The 26,715-nt window shown below is 37.4% G+C and overlaps 1 protein-coding gene across 1 annotated transcript in view; it reads left to right on the top strand.

Moving 5' to 3' along the window:
* tweek (transmembrane protein KIAA1109 homolog tweek) overlaps window positions 1-26,715 on the top strand; it is an 806,203-nt gene that overhangs the window by 332,122 nt on the left and 447,366 nt on the right. The window contains 1 exon segment of the mRNA XM_090388226.1: window positions 18,841-18,930. Within this exon segment, the coding sequence (XP_090244352.1) occupies window positions 18,841-18,930 (90 nt within the window).

Below are 26,715 nucleotides of genomic sequence, written 5' to 3'. Positions count from 1 at the left end.
TATTTTATTCTATCTCTAACGTCTGTATTTTGTCAGTATTCTGTAAGCATTTATTCACTTGCTGAAGAAGGGGTTCATTTGCCCTGAAAGCTACGAATTAATTTTAGTTATTAAAAATCTAGTTATTTTCTCTACTGGATGTGCTGTATTATTATTATTATCTTGAACCATAGAATCCAGTACTACAGGCCCATTTTAATTTGTGTATACAGGGTTATTCACTACTAGTGCGACAAACTTGCAGGAGGTGTAGGGGGCACAAAGACGAATCGGAATCACATAGCATTGCAGGTTCCGAAATGCCTTCGTCATGCGGTAGAGGACGTTGAACGGGAGGTCGCGTGAACAGCGATCCTGCTTTAAGTCAGTATTTGCGCACCGGTTCCCGAGGCAGTAGGATGGACGAGTATTCTAGCTTGAACTGGTTGACATGTACCTCGTGCATGGAGCTGCTGACTGTAACGGGCGCGCCGCTCTGCGCTTGTACCAGGAACGTTTCCCACACAGGCGTGCTCCTCATCATACGATTTTCGCACGTGTGCACAGAAGGTTATGTGAGATTGGTTGTTTCACCAGAGGTACCATGAATCGAGAGCGAACGACGAGGACGCCAGACAATGAGGAGAATGTCCTACGTCTTGCAGAAGGCAATCTCGAGCGATAGGCCAACGATTGGATATTTCCCAATCCTCTGTATGGAGGATACTGTCAACAAACCAAATGAGTTCATACCATCTGCAACACGTCCAATCATTGGAGCCTGCAGATTATCCACTCTGGAGGACTTTTGCTACTTGGTTTCTTCAACAGGAACGGTTCGCAAATGCTGACTTACAGCGGGATCGCTGTTCACGCGACCTCCCGTTCAACGTCCTCTACTGCATGACGAAGGCATTTTGGACCCTGCAATGCTATGTGATTCCGATTCGTCTTTGTGACTGCAAGTTTGTCGCACTGGTAGTGAATCACCCTGTATATATATATATATATATATATATATATATATATATATATATACACAGTGGAACTTCTCTATTAAGAACTTATATTTAACGAATTTCTCTATATTATGAATTTTTTCGCAAAACATTGCACCTTGAAACGAAATTACATGTAAAATTAATCCCATATAGTGAAGTGTTAGTCTCTCTGTAACGAATTTTTAAAAAAAATTAGTAAAAGCATTTTTGAATATTTTCAAGCATTTGCTGCTAAACAGCTGCTCAAATATATGGCCTCCTTCCCTCCGAAATTGTGCATTAGCATCTGGAATTAATCATCTTTTTAGTGAACACTTGTGGCCATTGATGCCCATAGGAGGGTCTTCGTTTCATTTTTGTTACAGTTATAAAACCAAATGGGTTTTCTTAAAAGTGGTCATAAACTTTACAATAAATAGGGTAGATTTGTAAATTGATGTTGGCTAAGAGGAAAACGAAATTTGCAGCGGCAATACATAGAATGCTACTATAGTCGGTTTTTAGTAACGCCTTCTGAGTGACATTCGCTTCTCACCTCAACCGTACCATGTGACCTTCCTGTCAATCAATATATGATATATCCATTCTCATCTAACTGGACTCCCAGTAGATTGTTTTCATGAATTTTTTTTTTTTTTTAATTTCGTTCTTTTAGAACAATTTGTCATAAATCACATATATGCTGTCTTCAATGGCTATATGCTCTTGTATTTTTTTTTTCTGAAAAGTAACATATAGCATACATTAACCGTAAATTTTCCTTCATGTATATATGAATGAAAGCAGAATAAAAGAAATTCATAAAGTTGTATATCTCTTCAAAAAAGTGATAGAGAGGAAAGGTCACGTGATACTGTTGAATTGGCAAGCGAACGTCGTTGAGTAGGTGGTACTAACAATTCACTATATGGCCAGCACATGTATGTGGCGTATGTATCGGCAAGAGCTGCATCGATTAATTTTTACTGAAACAATGTCGAAGAGAAAGTGTTTAAGTATTAATGATAAAGCAAAGATTCTTCATGATACTGATATTGTGGAGAAATATGGCATACCTGCAAGCAGTTTATCTAAGATTTTAAAAAATCGAGAATCAATTTTAAATGCAATTGAAGGAGGAGTAAACAAAAAGCAAATTCAGTTGTGTATATACAAAGATGTTGATAAAGCTGTTCTTAAATGGGTGCAAATGATACGTGAAAAGAATATACCAATATCGGATCCAATAATTAAGCAACAAGCACTGAAATTTGCATAGTCCCTTGGACATACAGAATTTAATGCGAGCACTAGGTGGCTAGATAAATTTAAGAAGCACCACAGAATTGTGGAAAAGGTTATTTGTGGAGAAAGTGCTAATGTAAGCGAAGAAGATTGCAACATTTGGAGGAACAATATCTTAAAGAAGATTTTGGAAGAATATGAACCTAAGGATGTTTTTAATGATGACAAAATGGGTTTATTCTTTAAATATTTACTGAATCGAACACTTACTTTTAAGGATGATAAATGTTTTGGCGGAAAACAAAGCAAAGAAAAAACCTCTGTGCTAGTTGTAGGAAATATGACAGGAAGTGAAAAATTAAGACTTTTAGTCATCGGAAAATCGAAAAACCCAAGATGTTTCAGAGGCACAAATTCTTTGTAAGTTGACTACACCTTTAATAAAAAAACGTGGATGACAAGTGATATTTTTGAAGAATGGATATTAAAACTAGACAAGCGTACAACAAAAGAAAAAAGGAAAATCGTGTTGGTAACTGACAACTGTCCGGCCCATCCTGCCAGTATTTCTGCCAAAGTGTGAAGTTGTTATTTTTACCACCAAACATAATGTCAAAACTCCAGCCTAATGGAAAAAGGCATTATTAAAAATTTTAAATTTCATTATTGAAAGAGAATAATAATGAAGATTGCCAATGCATTATCAGAAAATAGAAACTTGGAGGTTACAATTAACCTTAGAGATTGCATCTCTGAACTGGCAAAAGTTTGGACAAACGATGTCATGTCACTGAATACACTATTAAAAATTGTTTTTCGAAAGCGGGATTTGCATTGAATACAGAAGTCGAACAACAACAACTGGACGAACAAGATGAACTGCCCCTTTCACAACTGAAAAACTTTTGGACATTATTATAATCATCCAGAAACATCGAAAATGAAATAACACTGGATAGTTATGTTTATGTAGATCAAGATCTGACTACAACAGAACATCCAAATGAAGATGAAATACTGCTGAACAGTGTCAGACATGACCATGATCACGAAGTAATTAACGATGACGCTGAAGACGCATTAGAACAACCCGTAGAAAAGCCAACTTGCGAGGAAATGATTCACGCTTTTAAAATGGTTCGTATGGGTCTACAGTTTTGTGAACATGTTCCCAATAATGCTCTGAACAAATGTGAGGTTTTCTTTGAGAATCAGGCAATTTTTTAATTGTACTGTGCAAACGAAAATTACTGATTTTTTTTTTTTTTTTTTTATTTGTAATACTTACCGCCAAAAATTGTGTAAACGTAATTTAAATAAGTGTTTTTGAAATAAAATACATTAAAAATAAATGTAGATTCATTTTCATTTTTTTATTAGATAACAATGTCTAATAAAAAAGATATTCTCTGTATAACAAAATTTCTCTGTAACAAATTTTTTCACTGGATTTATTGAATTCATTATAGGGAAGTTCGAGTGTATGTGTATGTGTGTATATATATATATATATATATATAGGTTGGACTGAGCATCTTCATGAAATGTCTGTATTGAGCTTTTAGTGTGGATTAAGTTTGTGTGGGATTTTTTTATGATATCTGGGTATTTTATTTCCTTTATGATTGCAGAATTAGTTTTTTTAATTTTCAGTGTTTTTGGGAAATTATACCTTCATACTATTACATCTTTGTAGAAGTGAGGCATCTGGGTACCGATGTATTGTCCACTCCTTGCCAAGATGTAATCAAAAACTTCAGGGTCTGATTTTGTATCTTGAAATTGTGACATCATAATTGAGTTGACATGTTTCAACCTGTTCCGTAACACATGAATCACATGCAATCATTCTGAATTAGTGTGCATTGAATAGAATGTGTTTTATGTTTTTTGTCATATTTGGAAATGAGTGTTTTTACTGAGCAGTGAATTTGCATTAAATTTTGTTTCAAATTAGGGAAAATGTAACATTAACCAATGAAATGTTTAGAAAAAGCTTTCTGAGGAAACTGTAATGTGCCATTTGAAGACTTTTCAGTGATTCTCAAAGTATAAAGATGGCTGCTTATCATTCAGTAACGATCCTCTCTCTCTCTCTCTCTCTCTCTCTCTCTCTCTCTCTCTCTCTCTCTCTCTCTCTCTCTCTCTCTCTCTCTCTCTCTCTCTGGCTGCCTTCAACTTCAAAAACCAATGATTCTGTCACTTGTGTTCATGGTCTGTTTAGGAGGGCCCCAAGTGTCAAGTGTTTCTAGTGATCGGGCAATTTCTCTGAGATTATAAAGCGTTGTTGTTATTTGGTTTTTAGGAGCATTAGCAACTAAGGCCTTATTGCTCCAGGGATATGCGGTGGGGGCAAAGGGGCATCCTTATGAAGAAAGACTTCGAATATGTGGGTTCCAGAGTTTGGAAACTAGACACCTTAGAGGAAATTTGATTGAGGTGTTTAAGGCTCTGAGAGGCATCAGTAAAATGAATGAGGATGCAATTTTTAAGATTATAAATGATACTAGAATTAGGGGACATAAATTAAAGTTATGGGGGAGATGTTTAGATTGGACTGCAGGAAGTTTTATTTTAGCCAGTGAGTTATAAATTACTGTAATAAGTTACCTACATGGGTGGTAGAAGCTGACAGTTTGGGGAAATTCAAAGGTCATCTGGATAGTACCTTCGGGTGAGGGAAGCGCATAGGATGATAGGTTTAATTTCCTTTTCTTTTATTAATTATTAGTTGTTTTTTTTTATCATTGTTTTATTCAGTTTTTTTTTGGTTAGTGCAGCATAAGCCATAGGCTTCTTGCACCATGCGGCTATTACTAATACTAAATACTGATTCCTAAAGTGAAAGAGTGTTACATATATCTAGAGTTTAAAGCTAATTCTCTATTGTATGTATATATAGTTGCTGAAAAGTATCGGTGCAAAGGTTCCTGAGAAAAGAAAGACAACTTTCTTTTATTTATAACCTAGTCCTACTAATCATTAATCTACTTCCGCTTGATCACTATGTGGCACTGCTCCTGCCTCCCCGTTACGGAAACCTGTGAGGAAAAGCTCTCACTCCCAGGGCTAAAAGGAGCAAACATCAATGATCCAAACTACAGCCACATTTCACTATAGATCCCAACGGATCCCAAAGATCTGACTCCTTTGAGTTGGAAAAATGAGAACAATGAGACTATTGCAACTAAAAGGCAAAAAAAGGACGTGACATTGCTTCATGCACCTACATTTATTGTCTTTCATTCTACGTCAGAACAGCTATTAGGAAAACTGTCACCATTTGTTATCCAGAAACGTTTAGAAAGTGTGGCTGGAACACCAAAAAATGTCAAGTGACTAAAATCAGGTGACATACTAGTTGAGACAGCAAATGCCAAACATGCAGAAAGACTGCTTCAAATTAAAATAGTTGGTGGGATTCCAATAAAGGTCTTTCTATAATACGCTAAATACATTGAAAGGAGTAATTTCTGAATGGGACCTTATCAGCGTCTCTGAAGAAGAAATTAAAAATGAACTTAAAAATCAAGGCATCAGAGAAGGTGAGAAGGTTTAAAATTACTCGAGACGGGACACTTACCCCAACCAGAAATATCATACTGACTTTTAACATGCCTACATCTGTGAAGGCCGGATAACTAAATAGTTATATCAGACCATACATTCTGAATCCTCTCCTCTGCTTTTAATGCCAAAAGTATGGTCATTCACAAATGGCATGCCATTGTGTTGTTGCCATTTGTTCCAACTTCGGGTCTGAGGAGCACAGTAATCAGAACTATTCAGCCGAAAAACTGAAATGTCCAAACTGCAAGGGGGCCCATTCTGCCTATTCCAAGAACTGTGAATATTGGAAAAGAGAAAAGCAGATTCAACGGTATAAAGTACAACATTCTGTCACATACCAAGAAACTAAGAGAACTGTACTCCTGATTATATTAAACAGACCTTCCTATGCACAGGTCATAACGAATTGGTGTACAATAGAAACCCAAACAGATTTTACAATTCCTCCAAAAAAGTTCATCTCAGACTGGGCATGAGCACTATTTACAGCATCCCAGAAGGCATCATAGTGAACATCAAGAGAAACTCAGCAGCACACCACTATCTGTACCTCCCAATGTAAAATACTCAGAAATGAAAGCCCTGCAAGGCAAATGTAATGTTATAAGCCAGAAGTCAACTGAACAAATGGAGACAGAAGCGAACAACCAAGCAGACAAATCAGTATTAGAGATTTTTGCGCAAGAAGAGATGGATACCGGAAAACAATATTTCCCCAAAAAGGAAAAACCTATGTGTGAAAGATTTAAAGCATCTAGGAAACAGTTCGAAAACCTCTCCAAAACTAAATAATGAAAACCACAATCCAGTGGAACTGTAGAGGATTCCGCACTAATGTAGGTGACATATACGATCTGATTGCACAGTATGCACTGCTATGACTTTGCTTACGAGAAGCCTACCTCAGACCTCAAGACTCTACCTTAAAATAGAGCATATCGAAAGGACAGAGTAAAAGGCGGCACAACCCATGGTGATGTGGCAATACTAGTAAATTCTCACATTCCTTCCCAGATTGTCCTGCTAAACACAACCCTTGAAGCAGTTGTAGTATGCATAGCCACTAGATCCCTCATAACAGTAATAACAATTTATGTTTCACCAAACCAAGATTTATTACAGCAGGATTGAGAAGACATGGTAAGGCCCCCTTCTGTATACTAGGTGTCCTCAATGAGCATAGCATAGCTCTGTGTGGGGTAACACAACCACAGATCGGAGAGGAAAACAAATTGAAAAATGGATAGACGAGAATGATTTAAATTTGTTGAACGATGCCACACATACACATCTTCCATCAGGAAATACTACAGCTATAGACCTGTCTGTATGTTCTTCAATACTATTTCCAATGCTTGATTGGTCAGTGTATAGTGATCCTCTCAGTAGCGATCACCATCCAGTAATCATCACCATGGCATTAGGAACCACATGCAAGCCACGTAAAACTCCCAGATGGAAAATAAATGAAACAGATTGGGCAATTTATAAATCTTTTGCAAAACTAAATGTTGATACCATCAAGCAGCAAAAACTGTTAGATGCAGCAGTACAATATGTAACAAATAAAATAATTCAAGCTGCTGAGAACTCTGTCCAAAAAACATCGTCTCATTTTCCAACACATCCAAAATCATGGTGGAATGCAGAATGTGTGCAGGCTAAAAAAGAGCGAAACAAAACCTGGAATACTTTTCGAAGATATCCATATAGAGAACCTCGTATTATTCAAGAAGGATCACGGGGAAGAGCCAGATATATTAGGTGAACCAGTAGGAAAGCATCCTGGATAAAATTTGTATCTACATTAACAAGTTCCATACCATCTAAAACTGTCTGGAATAAAATTAATAAAAAAATGAATAATAGATACCAGATTACTCCAACTCTGATCCTAAAGTGGAATGGAAAAGTCACTGCAGAGCCATCAGAAATAATCGATGCATTGAGTGAAACCTTTGCCAAAATATCAGCGACCACTTCATATACTCCCAGTTTTCAAATATACAAGGCAAGAATAGAAAGACATAAACTGAATTTTTCCACAAGAAATTATGAAGAGTACAACTTATCTTTAACATTCCATGAATTGAAACATGCTCTATCACAGACAAAGCACGAGTGCTGTAGGACCAGACCACATTCACTATATGATGTTAAAGCAACTCGATGATCAATCCCAAATGGCATTACTAGAACTATATAACAGAATCTTCCTAAAAAAACAATTTCCAGACAGTTGACGTCATGCAATAATTCTTGCTTTCCCAAAACCGGTGAAAGATCTCTCTGACCCACATAACTACTGTCCAGTAGCTCTAACAAGTTGCCTGGGAAAAGTTATGGAGAAAATTATCAATGCTTGTCTAACATGGTTTTTGAACAGAAATAACCTTCTCAATCCAGTACAGCATGGTTTCAGGAAAAATCATTCAATACTAGATTTACTTGTCAAATTAGGAAACAGTGTGTGCAATGCCTTTATCCGAAAAGATCACCACGTAATGATCTGTTTCGATATAGAAAAAGCTTATGATACGGCATGGCTTATGGAATTATCCAAAACCTATATCACTTTGGATATCTTCCTAAATATATTCAAAATTTCTTATGCCACAGGTCATTTCAAGTTAGGTTGCAGAATACTCTTTCAAAAGTCTTCACACAAGAAGAGGGTGTGCCTCAGGGGTCCATGCTTAGCACTACCCTCTTTGCTATCAAAATAAACTCCATAACTGAACATATACTAAACCTGTTGATAACGCTTTATACATTGACAATTTCAGTATTTCCTATCACTCTCAGAATATGCAAAGTATAGAATGGCAGCTACAAGGAGCAATAAATAAAATAAGCAAATGGGTTTAAACAAATGGCTTCCGGGTTTTCCACACAAAAAACTACATGTATACACTTCTGTAGGAAAACGAAACCTACACCCTGATCCTGAGCTTAAATTGGATGGGTATATGTTCGCAGTTGTACCAAACATAAGATTCTTAGGGGTTCTGTTTGATAAGAAACTGACATTCCTTGAACATATTAAGCAACTAAGACATTCATGCATCAAGAAGTTAAACCTACTCAAAGTTATTTCTGCAACTACTTGGGGTGCAGATCGACATACACTTCTTAAACTTTACCAAGCAATAGTACATTCCAAGTTGGATTATGGAGCCTGTTTATGGCTCCACAAGGCCAAGTGCACCGAGATGGTTAGATCCCATACACCACAGTGTTCTCTGTATAGCATTTGGAGCTTTTCGCACTTCACCTATATGAACCTTCACTACAACTTAGACGACAGAACTTATTATTACACTATGCCGTCAAGATAAAATCCATTGCCGATCATCCAAATAAAGAGGTTCTGTTTTCATCTTACTGGGAAAACTTATACCAAGCCCACCCACAAATGAATCAACCTGCCAACATCCGTCTAAAAGATTTACTGTTAAGCTGAGAGCTTAATTATGACAGCATAACTAGTACGACTACACAGATCATTCCACCATGGATTATATTTCAACCTGCATATGACCTGCACTTTCAATCCTTGGGGGAAACACTCTTCTGAGAACAAACTACCAGCAGCTACATGCAGCATACGAAGAACAATATGAACATCACACTTTCATATACACAGATGGGTCAAAAAAAAGAGACTTGTGTAGGAGCTGCAATTCACTTCGAAGGCTGTACTCTCATCCAACAACTTCCAAAAGAATGCAGTGTCTTTACAGCCAAATTGCAAGCCATTTTGATGGCATTATACAAAATTAAACATAAACAGATAGCAGACAGCATAATTTTCTCTGACTTGCTTAGCTGTCATTGCCTTGCAGAATGCCAATACCAAAGCACACCGCACCACCAAATACGAGGATGCAGAAAGGTCAGAGAACAACCACTGCATATCCCGGAGCAATATGGCCTTAGTTGCTAAAAACCAAATAACAAACAAACAATAACCAAAGCACACCCAGTTTTACAACAGGTCCAATATTCAGTATCAAAGCTGTTATAAAGAAATCACAAGATCAGATTCTGCTGGATTCCAGGCCACAGGAATAACTAGAAATGAAAGAGCAGACAAAGCGGCAAGAGAAGCTGCTTCCGCCTCTGACTATGCCTTTCGCTCAATACCATATACCGATTACAAGTTATTAATCCACCAAAGCAGTTCAAAACAATGGCAACAACACTGGCAAGATCAAACCAACAACAAACTTTGTGTAACTAAACAAACGCTTCGACCATGGACTACTAGCTGCCAATCCAACAGATACAGAGAAATGATCCTTGCTCGATTACGAATCGTGCATACCCATATAACTCATTCTTACCTACCTCAGAGGTGAAGACCCCTCCTTAATGCCAAAGCTGTTAAGTTCCGCTCACTGTACATCACTTCATGGTGAACTGTCCAAGATTTAATAGAGAATCTATAAGAGCCTTTCAAACAATAATGAATGCACAAAGCAACCTAAAGCTAAAAACAATTTTAGATGGCCGGCCAAATATTAACAACGTTTTCTTTTTCCTTAAGTTCATCATCATCATCATCCATTTTCAATCCACTGAAGGTGAAGGCCTCTCCGGCAACTTTCCAGTTCGTTCTGTTTTGTGCAATTGCCAGCCATTTACTACCCATAAACTTATGAATTTAATCTGTCCATCTCCATCATTGCCTTCCAGGTTTTCTTCTAGCTCCTCTTGGGTACCATTCTGTTATTTTCTTAGTCCATCTGTCATCATGTCTTTGAGCTATGTGTCCTGCCCAAGACCCCGGGGGCTCACATCTGGTGAGTATGGGCTTGGCAAACCCAGGGTCCTGAGCTGGATATCATCATTCTTCTCTTTCTTGGTGATTCCTTTATTCTTCTCTCTCTCTCTCTCTCTCTCTCTCTCTCTCTCTCTCTCTCTCTCTCTCTCTCTCTCTCTCTCTCTCTCTCTCACAGGGGGTAACTCGGGGAATTTTTTTTTTTTTTTTGGCTGGTGCAGCATAAGCCTCAGGCTTCCTTGTACCATATGGCTAATAATAATAATAATAATAAGACCATTTTACTTCTTTAGTTTTGATAAGAATGTCCTTTACCTGAGTTTGCTGCCTAATCCATGTGTTTCTCTTTTCATCTAACAGTCTGATTCCCAATATAATTTGTTCCATTCTTCCCTGTGTAGTTCTCAGCTTCTCTTCCATGCTTTTGGTGAGTGCCCAAGTTTCACTTCAATAAGTCATGGTGGGTAGTATACATTGGTTCATTACTTTGTGTTTCAGACAAATTGGGATATTGCTCCTCAGTATGTGACTATATTTCCTGAATGGTATCCATCCAAAATTTATTCTTCTCCTGATTTCCATCCATTCATCATTATTACAGCTAATGACTTGTCTAGTCATTAGCTGTAATGATGATAGATAAGTGTATGACTCCACCTTTTCAATTACTGCTCCTTCAATCATTATATCCCTTTCTGTGGCATACTTGTTCATCATTACTTTTGTTTTGATGATGAATAATGAATATGGTTTTAACCATATTCATCTTTGTCCAAAATCCTTACTAACTGTACATAACTGATTAAGATTTTCCTCTAACAATGTCATCTACAAATCGTAAATGGTTTAGGTACTCTCCATTCACATTGGCTCCTTTTTGCGGCCAGTCTAATCTTCTGAAAGCTTCCTCAAGGGCAGCAGTAAACAACTTCAGAGATATTGTGTCTCCTTGTTGAACTCCTTTCTCAATTTTAAATTTGCTACTGTCTAGTCTGGTAAAGGAGGTGGCGTTCTCATATATTTTCTTCAAAATCATAATGTATGGGATGTCTGTGCTTTGTCTTTCCAGTGCCCAAAACATTGCCATTTGCTGTTTGGAGTCAAATGCCTTTTCATAATCCATAAATTCCAGGCATAGTTGTTTTATATTCATTTGCTTTCTCCATTAGCTGTGATATTACATGAAGGTGATCCATAGTTGAGAATCCTGTCCTAAAGCCAGCTTGCTCTTTTGGTTGATTCTCATCAAGTATTCTTTCTAATCTGTTAGTAATGACCCTTGTGAACAACTTGTAGATGTGGAATAACAAACTAATTGGTCTATAATTTCCAATTTATAATTTATCTCCTTTCTTATGCAGCAAAACTATGATTGCATTATTCCACTACTTGGGCATCACACCTTTTCTAATGCATTTTGTGAAGAGTCTTGCCAGTTTTGTGTCATGGATATCAGGAAGGATATCGGGTATGTCGTAAGTGTTACTAATTTGCGATCCATCTTCCCCACTGCTGGCATCATTTCCTCACTCCTTGTGTAATTCTCTATAGTAGTCTTCTGCTATTTGAATTATGCCTTCTCTGCTATTTATAAGTACACCATCTCTATTCATCAGTTTCAGTATCATTTGTCTTTCTGTATTACTGCTCATGGCTGCTGATTTAAGTCCTTTGTTTTCCCTTAATGCTGGTTCTATTTTCTTGTGTTAAATCTTCTTATGTCCTCTCTGAGTCTCTTTCTAATGGCTTTGCATAACTCAGTATACTGAATTTTCTCCTTGTCAGTGTTTATTTTGCTCTTCATTTGTCATCTTCGGTTCATCATGACAAGTGTTTCCTGACTAATTTGTTCTTCTTTGGATTTCTTTTTAACTATAGGTTTCTTGAGCTTTATCACTTTCTGAAAGTTGTAATATTCCTCGTCAATATCTTGGTCCTAAGCAGTCTGCAGAAGCTCCAACTTGTTCTTAAGTTCCAGTACATACTGCTTTTTCTCCTCTTCTGTTATCTCAAAGACCTTTGTATTAATTATTCGAGTCAGTTTTTTCCTTTCTTTTCTTACATCTATATCAAATGTGCATCTTACTATTCTCTGATCACTTCTAACATTTACCTTGTTCAGGACAGTAACATCATTTATTATTGATTAGTTTTTAATCAATTTGGGCTCTTCCATGTCAACTTTCTGTTCACTCTTTTCTTGAAAAAAGTGTTCATTACCGACAACATTCCTCAAGATTCTGCAAATTCCACAAGTCTTTCACCTCTTTCATTTCTTTTATCAATTCCAAAATTTCCAATAGTTCCCCTTTCTGTGCTGCTTTGTCTTTTTCCAACCTTAGCTTTGAAGTCCCCCCCATAATGATAGTGTATAGTGGGTTTTCTTCTCATCTAGAAGTCTGTTTTGGTGTATGTTTTTTCAACCTCTTCATCATCATGGCTCAATATTGGTGCATAAATCATTATAACCTTCAGCTTGTACCTTTTAGAAATCCTGAGTAGTAGTCTTGAGACCCTTGGTGATACTTTTGAATTCCAAAATGTTGTTTTTTACATCTTTATGGACCGGAAAGCCAACTCCACCTTCGCTCCTTTCACTGTTTACATTGTTGTACAGCAGATTTCCACTTGATAAACTTATAAGTGATTCAATTCTTCTTGGTTCAGCCAAACTGATGATATGTTAATTCACATTTCCTAATTCCTTTTCCAGCTCTAATATCCTGTCTTCACAGATGAACAATCTTACATTGTAACAGACCAAGTTCAGTTTCCGTGCTTGGCAGCCTGGTCATACTTGGAGATTCTTAGCACCCTCTGCTTCCACTCTGATCCTCTCGCTGCCATAAGAGGGGAGTGAAAGCTGCTGGGGACTGAGGGTCATTTGTTTCGTCATGCTATCATGTGCTGGAGGGTTTATTCTTTTCCTCTTCACGCTGACCAGGCATCTTGAAGAGAACCACTACACATTCATTGCACCTAAGTGGCGTAAGAGAGCTTACCATTGAGGTGTGCATGAGTGGATTTTAGGGAGGTAGGCCAACTGGACTTCTCTTAAATCTTCTGAAATAGAAAGATATTGGATCCATCGGTGTTTTAGACTGAGTGTCTGATAACACACAGAATGCCTATTCCCCTCTAAGCCCCTTCCTTAAGTTAATCAGATACTACCAAAACATATGTACGAAAAGGCTACATAATTATAAAACAAAATCTTGGATTCCTTCTAATCAACATCAAGAAAAATGAAAAATGAAACTCTCTAACCTAGATTCAAAATATGAAACTCTCTAACCTAGACTAGGCATATTATAGCCTTGTAGCTTATATTACTGCTCTTGCATCAATAGTTCTCAAACAACAACAATCTGATTAGGAGTGATTGACGTTTTTATCATTTGAAAGGTTTTTAGTATTTTTGTTAACAAAATGGCAAGCTATCTTAACACAAGATATGAATGCAATTCATTTTGGCCAACTTTGTGTCTGTCGTCCTTACCTCATATGATCATAGAGAATGATCAATTCTTGCATGTTAGGATTCATCACATTAGAATTAGCATTAGCAGAGGTATATGATCCAAGAAAGCAAGCTTATGTAGCATCAGCCAAAAAAAAAAAAACCCGCTCCCATTTCACCCCCTGTTTTTGTTGCAGATACCTGTTCACCTCAGCCTTAAATTTATTTAGGCTATCAACTTCCACAACAAAAGATGGAGGTCCGTTCCACCAACCAACTACTCGCTTGCTAAAGGCAAACTTCCGCAAATCTATCCTACAACTGTCCTTCCTCAATTTTGAATTTATGCCCTCTCAGGTGATTATTCTGAGCAAGAGAAGAATTCCATCAGCATTGAGCATGCTCAAACCATTCAAGGCTTTATACACCTCAATCAGATCACCTCGCAGGTGCCTAGTTTCCAGACACTGTAATCTGCAAAATTTAAGCCTTTCTTCATAAGAGCAACCCTTTGTTCCATTCACTAATCTTATTGCCCTGCTCTGTACTCTTTCCAACAGTGTCACATCCTTCTTAAAATAAGACCTCCAGACCTGAATACAGTACTCAAGGTGTGGCCTGATCATTGCCTTATACAAGGGGATAATCACCTCCTTATCCCTGCTAGAAAAATTCCTGTATATCATTAATAGGACACCATGAGCAACGATCATCTGCACTGCTCAGAAAGCTTCATATCTGCCTGCACCCCCAGGTCCTTTTCGTTCTCTACCACTGTCAGTGTAGTACCACATAGTTGATACATTACTCTGTGGTTACTGCTTCCCATATGTAGTACTTTGCATTTGTCAATGTTAAACTTTATTTGCCACCTCTCAGCCCATCTGCTCAACTCTCAACTTTTCTAGATCCTGTTGCAGCAGCATACTGTCATTAGTGTCCTTAACAACTCTGCCAACCTTCGTATAGTCTGCAAACTTGGACATTAAGTTTGATATACCATCATCAATATCATTTATAAATACAGAAACAACAATGGACCCAACACTGAACCCTGAGGGACTCCACTAATAACATTAGTCCATGATGAGCAGCATCCATCGATTACCACTCTGTCTTCTCCCACTCAACCATCCCTTTATCCATAGCAGCAATTTGCATCCAATGCCACACTGCTCCAATTTGTGCAGCAGTCTTCCATGTGCAACAGTATCAAAAGCTTTTCTAAGATCCAAATATATGATATCAAAGTTATTCCCTGCATGCAGTTGCTTCATGACCACAGCATAGTATACAATCAAATTGGTCAGGCAAGACTTTCTCTTAAAACCATGCTGTGTCTAAGCTATAACTGAAGGCATGTCTAGATGATCCTGCAGTGCTTCTTTAACTAGTGCCTCCATTAATTTTCCTGGAACAGAAGTTAAACTAACAGGTCTGTAATTACTTGTGTCTTCCTTTGATCCTTGTTTGTGAATTGGGGTCACATTTGCACATCTCCAGTCCATGGGTACCTCTCCAAGTCCAAGGTAGTCTCATAATTATGGATAAGGGTTTGCTTACTTCCTTTGCTGCCTCCTTTAATATAATTGGATAGATCCCATCCACCCCAGGTACCTTTTTTATGTAAACTCATCTAGCTCACTGCCAGAGTTAAATTCACCTATGGCATTCCACTCCCTGAATAACTCCTCATGTGTGAATGTAGATGCAAAATACTCATTTAGTTTGTTAGTCACCTGAGCAGGATCATCAACAGTTGAACCATCAATATTCAATGGACCAATCTGATTCATCCCTTTCCTTCTAGAGTTTATATAGATAAAGAACTCTTTGCTGTTTTTCTTTGCATCCTTTGCCAAAGATTTCTCATAATCTGCCTTTGCCTGCCTAATCTCCTTTCTGACTTGGTTACACACCAGCTTATGTCCATCATAGGCTTCCATGTCACCCGTTAATTTTTATGTATCCCATGCATTTTTCTTCTCGGCCATATTTCTCATTAGTTCATCTGACATTCATTTAGGCCTAAACCTTGAACAATATTTATTAGTTGGTATGTAAAGCCTTATGTATGTTGGTATGTAAGGGTCCATTATTGTTTTCTTTATTTATAAATGATATTGATGATGGGTATATCAAGCTTAATGTCCAAGTTTGCAGACGATACAAAGGTTGGCATAGTTGTCAAGGACACTACTGACACTATGCTACTGCAACAGGATCTGGAAAGGTTGAGCAGATGGGCTGAGAGGTGGCAAATGAAGTTTAACATTGACAAATGTAAAGTGCTTCACATGGGGAAACAGCAACCCCAGAGCAACGTATCAACTCTGTGGTACTACACTGACAGTGGTAGAGAATGAAAGGGACTTGGGGGTGGTTGTGCAGGCAGATATCTGAGCAGTGCAGACGGGCTGCAAGAGTAGCTCATGGAGTATTGTCAATGATATACAGGAATTTTTCCAGCAGGGATAAGGAAGTGATTATTCCCTTGTATAAGGCAATGGTCAGGCCACACCTAGAGTACTGTATACAGGTCTGGAGGCCTCATTTCAAGAAGGATGTAGAGCTGCTGGAACGAGTACAGAGAAGGGCAACAAGATTAGTGAATGGAACAAAGGGGTGCTCTTACGAAGAAAGGCTTAAGTTTTGCAAATTACAGTGTCTGGAGACTAGGTAACAGCGAGGTGATCTGATAGAGGTGTATAAAGCCTTGAATGGTTTGAGCATGCTCAATGCTGATGGGATTCTTCCTCTAGCTCAGAAAAATCACCTGAGAGGGCATAAATTCAAATTGAGGAAAGACAGATGTAGGATAGACGTGCGGAAATTTGCCTTTAGCCAGCGGGTGGTTGGTTGGTGGAACAGACTTCCATCCCTTGTAGTGGAGGTTGATAGCCTAAATAAGTTTAAGGTTCAGCTGGACAGGTATTTTGAACGAACAGAGGGGTGAAGTGGAAGTGGGTTTTTCTTTTTCTTTTTTTTTTTTTGGCTGATGCTGCATAAGCTTGCTTTCTTGCATCAAATGCCTGTGCTAATGCTAATGCTAAGCTTAGTAGCTTCCAAGATAAATTCTTTGAATGCCTCCCATTTTGAACTCCTAGGTGGCACTCTGATCACTGCCACCTAGTGGTTCCTTTATCTGCAGATTCTTAATGCATGAAGAATCACTACTGATAATTAGATCAAATGTATTACTCTCTCTAGTTACCTCCCGAACATGCTGATGTAGAAAACAATCATCCAATAAATCCACAAAAGCCTTGCTAGTGTGTGAGTGACCAAACCACAAATTCCAGTCAATATATGGGAAATTAAAATCCCCCATTATAAGGCTCTCTGATTTACTGGTCCACTCTGTTTCCCTGTACAGTTTCTTATTATACTCATCAGAGTCATTAGTCCTATAACACACTCTTACTCTCAATTTTGATCTCCCAATGCTTATGTCACACCAAACTGACTCGACACTGCACTGTCCAGCGATGTTGACTGGCTTCACTTCCTTGGATTTTATGTGTTTCTTAACTAATAGCATAACCCCTCCTCCCTTGCTATCCTGTCTATCCTTCCTGTACACATTGTACTCCCCAAATTCCAGTTCTGCATTCCTTATTTCTGATATTCCAACAATATCCGCCTTTGATGATTTGAGCAACACCTCAAATTTATCAAATTTATTTACCAAACTCCTAGAATCTGCTGCTGGACCATATCATTAGAAAACAAATTGTGGAAACAGTGATGGAAATAGCGACGCAGTTCTCTCAGTGAAAGACTCGATCTTTTCCAAGATTTAAAAAAACAAGACAACCTTGATCAAATGCAAAGATCATGTTTATCATATTTTTTTGAATTAAAAGCATTGTTAATCACTATTAATTTGTTCTGCATGGTCAAGCAGTGAACTAGGAATATTACAGAACAGTTTTATGCAATTGTGTGAAGCTAAAAATTGCCAGAAAAATAGGCTTCAAGGTGTTTACATCATGACAATGACCCTACACACTTGGCACTTTCTATTTAAGAATTTCTTGTAAAGCAGTCCATCCCTGTGGTCCCCATCCACTGTTGTTACAAGATTTAGCCCTCTGTAATTTTGTTTCCAAACTTAAAGCCTTAAAGGATCACAGTTTAGCAATGACTGAGCAAATTATTTCAGAATGCAACACAGTAACTATTAGGAGTTCCAAACGAAGCTTATCAGGAATGCTTCCGGAAGTTGAAGCATTGCAATCAGTGTCAAGAGACTACTTTGAAAAAGATTCATCCAAATAGCTGGTAAGCTTCATTTCCCAAATTTTTGTTCATGCCCTGAACTTGTTGGTCACACCTCATATGCTTGTAGTTAATCACAGAAGGGTTTGCTATAATACAATCGATGAAAGTATTTTAACTAATCAGGTGAACCAATCTGTTATTTAGGAGGGTTGGGGAAATGGGAAGGTATCTTATAACTTGGAAAAACAAAATTCTCATACTTCTATACTCCTTAATAATTGGATACATGTTAATGTAATATTTTTGATTTAAAATTACCTACTTAACAGTGTTCTAAAATTTGACTATTGTTTTGTTGAATCCTTTATATTAGCCCTTTTGTCAGCTTCCAGCATAATTCCTTTGTTGTATAGGAGAAAAGTTTTTATTACATCACAACATAAACATGTCATGATGTCTTAAAAACTTTATAATTGTAAAAAAACATGTTACTTTACTGTTTATTTGGAATATTAGATTTTATCATACTGATCACAGATGCTATTAAAAGCTCTGAATAACAGCATAATTTAATTATCATTTTACTTATTTCCACACAGATGGGACAGGTGACCAGTATGGGTGTAACTGGAAGTAAAGCCAAATTTACAGTTGATCTACCCCAGCATACTTTGAGTTTTAATACAAAGGTTAGTGTACAAGTAAGGTTTATAATATGTATATGTATACACAAAGTGATCACTGAGTCATGACTCTCCAGCTAATACAGTGTTGGGCCATCATTTACATGGATAATAGCCACTATTCACCTAGTCATTGACATCTACTAGATGTCAAATGTCCATAGGGATCTGCAGCCATGCTGCCTGCAAGGCTTTCCACAGTGACAGAAAAGATGACAGTTGTGTGTTTATACACCTCGCTTCTCATTCCAAAACATCCCATAGGTGTTCAGTTGGATTCAGTTCAGATGAATTTGCAGGCCTATCAATATGTATGATATCCTCGCTGTGTTCCTTGAACCACTTGTGCACAGTGCAGTCCAAATGACATGGTGCATTGTTGTCTTGGAAGATCCCATTTCTGTCTGGGAAAAAATGCAATGTGGTAGGGTGCACATGGGTCTCCTAAGAGTTGCCAGTAGACTACACCAATGAAAAATTGGTCCATATGCACCAGGGGTACTAGTACTTGCCAGAAAAATATGCCCCATATTAAGCAAACACCACCATCTGCCTGGATAGTGGCCACCATTCACTGTGTCTATGGACTCGTGTTGCTTGTGCCACGCATGAATGTATCAATTGGTGTGTGGCACCAGTATTTGGACTCATCCTGCACACTCATTTGCAGTCTCCATCCAGCATGTTGGTTGAAACCACAGCATTCACTATCTCTGTGATGATCACCAGTGAGGAGAGAGAGTCTTTTGGGTTGTCTGCTGGGGAACCCATCCATCTGAGTGTGTCAGACATCGTCATTTGGGATATTGTTCTTGCATTCCCCATATTGTATTGCAGTGTCAACTGTCACACATTGACCTACCATTGAGCTCATACAGTGCACTGCACCCTTTACTCACCACAGACATCCACCTTGTCTAATCCTTTACAGTTCTGTTGACAGGAGGTGGTTTGACCTGTTTGATACCATTCTTTGTACACCTTAACCACAGTGACCTGTGAGCAACCGACAAGAAGTGCTGTTTCTGATATGAAAGCACCCAATGCCTGAGCTCTCACAGTCATGCCCTTTTGAAACTTCGTGATATGTTTACTACATCTCATAACTGCTACTTTAACACTTTGGCCTGTCTGACCAGATGCACATTACCACTTCTCTAGCATATGAAGCTGTTCAACTTTTTATACTGCTAGCTGTGTGGCAGAGGCCTTTATGGATGGGATGGTCACAGTTTAGTGAACACTGTGTGTGTGTGTGTGTGTGTGTGTGTGTGTGTGTGTGTGTGTGTGTGTGTGTGTGTGTGTGTGTGTGTGTGTGTGTGTGTGTGTGTGTGTGTTTATATATTTATTTATATATATATATTTAGATTTATATATTTATTTTTTTCTAGAGTTTATTTAAAATTTTTTTTATTAATTTATTTTTGTGGACTTTTCAGTATGGAATTTCAGAAGAATTGTGAAGAAGCAGATTTCTAAGCATGAATACCATCAAAAACAGCATTTGTTTTTAATTAAGTTTCATTTGTTTTAATGTTAGGGTTAGCATGGGAAATATATATGTGAACTTAGTTATGTAACAGGCCAAGTTACGTTTTGCTCAGAGGTATATTTTAAAAAAAAATAGTACCGGAACGCTCATTCTCCAGAAGACTATATGATAACGCCACATCGAATGTACAGTAACTGAATCAGACTTCAGACTCACGGTTCATAAAACAACCAGTTCTAGCGTTCAGCTCATAGTGAATCAAAATGCAGCTTTCACACTCATCACAGTATATCTCATTCGTTGGATCTCTTTATCTAACAAATTGTGCTTTAGTAAGAAACGTTCAAGTTTAATTGCAAAATTTATATTTTTGTTTTTAAATAAATTTTTAAAGAAATCTTTTAATTTTAAAGATTACTATTAATATATATTTTTAGTAGCAATGGGTAAAATAGATATTTCTCCCTCCCCTTTGATTATGCCATTGTTTCATAACATTAGGTATATAAATTTAATGATTTTTTTATTGACATTTAGAAAAAAGCACCAGAACGTCGTTTTGATGCGTTCCGGCTCGAATACACCACTGGTTTTGTTGATCCTGAGCGCCACATATAAAAAGAAAGATGACATTAAACAGTAATTGCGCTGTGAGCATTGTTGAACATGAAATGCTTGCCTTTCAGAGCTTTCTTCAGACATGGAAACAGGAAGAAATCACACAGGGCTAAGTTTGGTGAATAAGTGGGATGGGGCAGAAACTTGGCACCTAGGGCATTGATTACTGGCTGCACAATATTAGCCATATAGGACCTAGCATTATTTTGATGGAGAAACCACTTCACACCAGAAAGTCCTTGACATTTCTCACAAATGACACGACAAAGTTTGACTCTGAAAACCTCAGAGTATGCTTCCTTATTCAAAATTGTTCCACGAGGCACAAAATGTGTAACAAGAATGCCTTTTATGTCAAAAAATACAAGAACCATTTGTTTGTCAGCCGAATGAGAAGCTCGAAATTCCCTAGGTCTTGGTGAATCACAGTGCTTCCACTCCCTCGTCTGTTGTTTTGGCTCTGGATCGTATTGAAAAATCCAAGTTTCATCACGTCACTATTCGATTTAAGAAGTTTTGACCCTGTGTTTCAAAATAATCAAACATTTCTTTGCACAACTCTACTCTTTGCTGTTTTTGTTTCTTGAGTCAAATTGTGCGGAATCCAGTAGGCATAGATTTGGGACATTTTCAGGTGATCTTTCACAATATTCATATTGTGAGCACCACTGTATGAAATGGACATTCTAACAGGTAGTTCACAAAGTGTAATTCATCTGTCTTCATTCAAGATTTCCTGGGATTTTGCGATTTGCTCAGGAGTTGTTGAGGAGGAAAGCTGACCAGGTCTTCTTGGATCATCTGCAACAGACTCACAGCCTTCACTGAATCACTTGTGCCATTTAAATATGGCTCCTACTAAGGCACTCAATATGCTTCATGCATCTCTTTAACTGTTTATGCCCCATCTGAGACAATAACAAATCACATATTGCTGTTCAATCGGTATATCCAACATGATACTTGCTTCAAAACAATCATCAGTGACATGCGGCTAAAAAAATTCTCTTCACCCAACACTAGCTTGATAAGTACTGGCATGTGTGCATGGAGTCTGCTCAGTAGTGATCAGGAAGATCTCCTCTTGTGGCAGTTGTGGAAAGTTCGCATGTTAACCATAAGATCTTGCACTAGTCCACGAATTAAATGATCACCCCTCATATACAGTACAATGCTCATGTAAATTTGGTGTCGAGACGTTAGCTTTATATCAACACTATATATAGAGTTTTTGTTCAGACAAATTATTAGTTACTGGAAATGTTGATATCTTGGATAGCTAATTAATTAATTAGTACTTTATTAATTAATAATTTATAATTTATTATATTAATAAATAAATTTTATAAAAACAAATATGAATTTAGCAATGTCACTTAAAATGCCCACCCTCCAGCATTTATATAGTCATTCAGTCTACCAGGCCACTTGTCTATTGCATTATGCACAATATTCAGTTAAATATCATCTGAACTACTAAAAAAGGCTTGTTTTTTTTTTTTTTTCAGCATCAGATTTTAGTGTCCTGTAGTTATCTCTAAATAGTTGATATAAGCATTACTATTTATATGCATTTAAACTTGAATAGTTAATGCTCTGCTCTTTTGAATTTTATAAGTAAATAAACTTAAAATTAACTATATATAAATTTTGTTCCTATATAGATTGAGTTAGGCAGATTTCAATTTGTTGTAATTTACAATAATATAGCACTAATATGCAGTATGCATATATTACAATGAGTTTATTTATTTATGTGAATTAAGTGTTAATTTTTTTTTTATTTTATTATTTTCTTTATTTGATGGTAATTTTAGGTTAGCTTAATGGCTTTACTTAGGTGGAGTAGCACACATTCTTTGAGAGGACCGGGGTCCAAGCCCGTGACTGATAAATATGGTTAAGATTTGTATCAATTGATTTATTGTAAACTCTACTGACCTGGTGGTCATGCCGGAGTATAAAGAAGAAAATTATAATTATATTCTGTAGACATTATTATGGTTGCCTAGGTGGCTTCAGTTTGGGTTAGTATTAGTCCGAAAAATGATTTTTTTCTATTTATGTGCTATCCTATATCCAAATGACAAAAATGCCATTAATTCATAGGTCACTCATTTTCAAGTAGTAGTAGTAGAAGCATGTGATGCAAGAAAGCAAGTGTATGAGCTTATGTAGCATCAGCCAAAAATCGTCCTTAACTGTCGCCTTTTCACTAACTTCTATCTCATCTTCACTATCACTGTCAAATGAAATTTCATTTCTTTGTATTAATTCCACAATTTCCTTGGTTGTCATTTTATCCAAAAGCTGGTTCTTCTTGGTCGATAGAAGAAATTTTTCAGGAGACATAGATGCATTCACAATTGGAAGATCATCCATGGCTATTTGCAACTACTAGATAGATTTATCTTCTGCTTCATCTAGATGAAATTTTTCGATGAACCCAGTGTGAGTCCAACAGTTACTTATTGTTCTCCATGAAATTTCATCCAATGAAAGTTTGATTGCATACAATGTGTCTTTCAAGGACAATTCAGATGAACAATTATCGATGCTCTCTATTGTCTTCTTCACCTGATGTTACCTATAATGTGCCTTAAAACTCTTAATAATTCTAGCATCAAGAGGCTGTAGGAAACCTGTGGATACTTCCTAATTGTGCAGGCTTCCTACACCACAGGAACTTGATCGCCACATTATTAAGCTCCACTGCTCTCTGTGGCAAGGAGCATTATCTAAGAGCAAAAGTATATTGCTGTTTTAAATTCCCATTTCCTTGTTGAAATTTTGATGCCACTTACAAAATTTTACTTTAGTCATCCATGCTTTACTATTTGTCTATAATTGACATAAATTGATGGGTTGAAATTCTTAAAGCAACAAGGTTTTTTCTGCCCTTACAATTACAGTAACAGTTCCTCTGTTGCTCCCGTCTGCATTTGTACAGAATGTAAGGGTGACTCTTGCTTTTATTTTTTTACACCCTTTCAAAGTGCCACTTCATATTGTTTTGACTTGTTACATCCTATAAAAGAGAGCTGTTTTTGTCCATGTTATAAATTTCTCCTGATGATATTTTGTAAAAATATCAAACTCTTTCAAGATATCATTCCACTGATTCTTTGTCAACCTCAGATGTTTCTCCATGTTTGTTTCATTGAATCAATTGATGGCACTGCTGAAAATGATGCAACCAGCCATTGCTGTACACAAATTCTCCCATTAATTGTGCCTGCTCCTTAATTACTTATCAGTTACCATTCCATTTCTTGCATTAACCTTTCCAATCCAAATAACTAAGGCATCCTCAAAATTTTCATATTTTGGTCCCTTAAGCCGCTTCACTGATTCATTCTTGATGTGTAAATATCTTTGCTGGCATCTACTAAATTTTGGGCGGTAGTAAAATCAATTTGTCACAATTTTGGGACTGGAAATGACGTCATTTGACATAATTTCAGTTTCATAACAAAGAAAAATGGAATCAGGAGAGAAGATTGCACAAAGGATCATGGGAGGTGATCTTGGATGTGTTCAGAGCTGGCATAAACCAGCTGGTTGCTGAAAAACGTTTATGATTTGGGGCATACCACTTAGGTTGCTTTGGGCTAACCACTGCCACCCAGGTCAGAAACCTTTTGGTAACCAGAGAAATGGATATCTTGAGGGCAGTGATCTTGAATGTGCTCAGAGCTGGCGTAACATGCACTTCAGCCTTACCAGTTGAAGTGCATGTAATGTAGACATTACAGTACCTATCTGCAGTACTGAATCGGTTGTATATTTCCATCAAGAGGCAAATCATAAATGTTTTTCCACAACCAGCTGGCCTGGGGTCAAGAATATTTGAATCAGTTCTCAGGTGGGAGATAACAGACTCCAAATTACAGGTATGAGTAGAATCTTTTGCTTGTAACTGGTCATTCTCATTAAGTTGCGAAAGTCCTCATTGGTCATCAAGTTTTTGCATTTCTTTGCAATTGTGCTGAGTCGGTTGAGCGTGGTGAGCTTTCGATTCTCATTCATCTCGCTGTTTGGATGATTGTAAAAGTTTTGAAAGGGGTCTTTTTCTCACAGTCACATTACAAGGTTATGCAGGTCATTACTGCATGCTTTGTCGCTGTCTTGACACATCGTCTTACATATTTCAATTGTTTTACGAACGTCCAAGTCCGATTCATGCAATTTACAATCTAGTATGAACTCTTCATTGTCGTCTTTTTCTCACAGTCACGTTACAAGGTTATGCAGGTCATTACTGCATGCTTTGTCAGGGTCAACGTTGTTGTTGTCTTGACACATTGTCTTACATATTTCAATCGTTTTGCGACCATCCAAGTCTGATTCATACAATTTACAATCTAGTGTGAGCTCTTCACTGTCGTCGTAGATCTTCACATATTTCATCTCTGACAGTATCTGTTTCTTCATTGCGAAATGGAATGTGCAGTATTACCACCTCGTGTTTGTACAATTGAGATCCTGAGCCATCATAGTTTCTATACCGTGTTATGCATGGTTACTGTTGTTTCTTGCAGATCTCGTAGCACTGTTTGTGTAATTTGCGACAAAGCATGACAGAGTGACATGATCCAACATGATAGTATGATTGTAACAATACAAATATGTGTGGTGCCTCTGTAGCCAGGTGGGCAGGAGCAGCAGTGCATAGCACACGCTTCTTGATTGGACTGGGATTCGAGCCTGTAACCACTGAATATGGAGAATGCGGAAAGGTCAGGGAATGACCACCGCATATCCCCGGAGCAATATGGCCTTAGTTGCTAATGCTCCTAAAAACCAAAATAACAAACAAATACTTGTATTGTTTGCGGGTTCGCATCCTGCCTCGGGCTTGGATCAGTACTTTGGGAGATGCATTATGGCCACAGAAGCCGATATGCCAACTAACAAAAAAAAAAAAAAAAAACTTGTATTGTTGCAATCATACTATTCAACAAATGGCTACAATCAAATGGGTAATTAGGCTATTGGCCTAACCCCTTCCAAATGTTGATTTGGTAGAGTGAACAGTGGGCGTGTGTATTCTATTTATCACTAACATTGATTCAGTATAGTAAGCAGTGGGCATGAGCATAAATTACATCGTTCATGATTTTGGTTCTAGCTGTTTGAAATTTAACAGTGTTGTCAAAGATGTTTACATATAAAACATCTTTTGTGTGTGTATGGTGTACACATACGATTTTTTTTGATTCAGCCACTTCTTTTGTTTACTAAGAATGTCTCAAACACAGCACCAACTTATTGGTTTACTCCATACAGCAGAAAAATGGGCCGCAGTCATCTGCTGGCTGTTACCATGGTATTTTTCTTTGTAACTGCACACCTCTTTCTTTTCAATTACATTCAGCACTGCATTCTTACTCATTTTGAGAAGGTCAGTACTTGTGTATTATTTGGCCCCGAGTGCCAAGCGAGTGACTATAGTGATTTCTAAGTGATATTAAAGCAATTTTCTCAAAGAGCGGCTGATAATTATAGTAGGATCCTTCGTTTCTCACAGTTATTTAATTTTGCTGTTCTAAAGTAAAGAATTTAGCGTACCTAACAGAAAGGAAAGACACCTTTCTTCTTGTACATAGGATTATTTATTAACGCACTAACTACTAACCTTCCTTTATCGCTTGGTCACTGGTGGCACCGCTCCTGCCTCC

The sequence above is a fragment of the Mastigoproctus giganteus genome, chromosome 2 (genome assembly GCF_048544385.1).
Source record: "Mastigoproctus giganteus isolate SK-2022 chromosome 2, ASM4854438v1, whole genome shotgun sequence".
In the NCBI taxonomy this organism is placed as follows: Eukaryota; Metazoa; Arthropoda; class Arachnida; order Uropygi; family Thelyphonidae; genus Mastigoproctus; species Mastigoproctus giganteus.
This window is presented reverse-complemented; position numbering and strand designations above follow the sequence as displayed.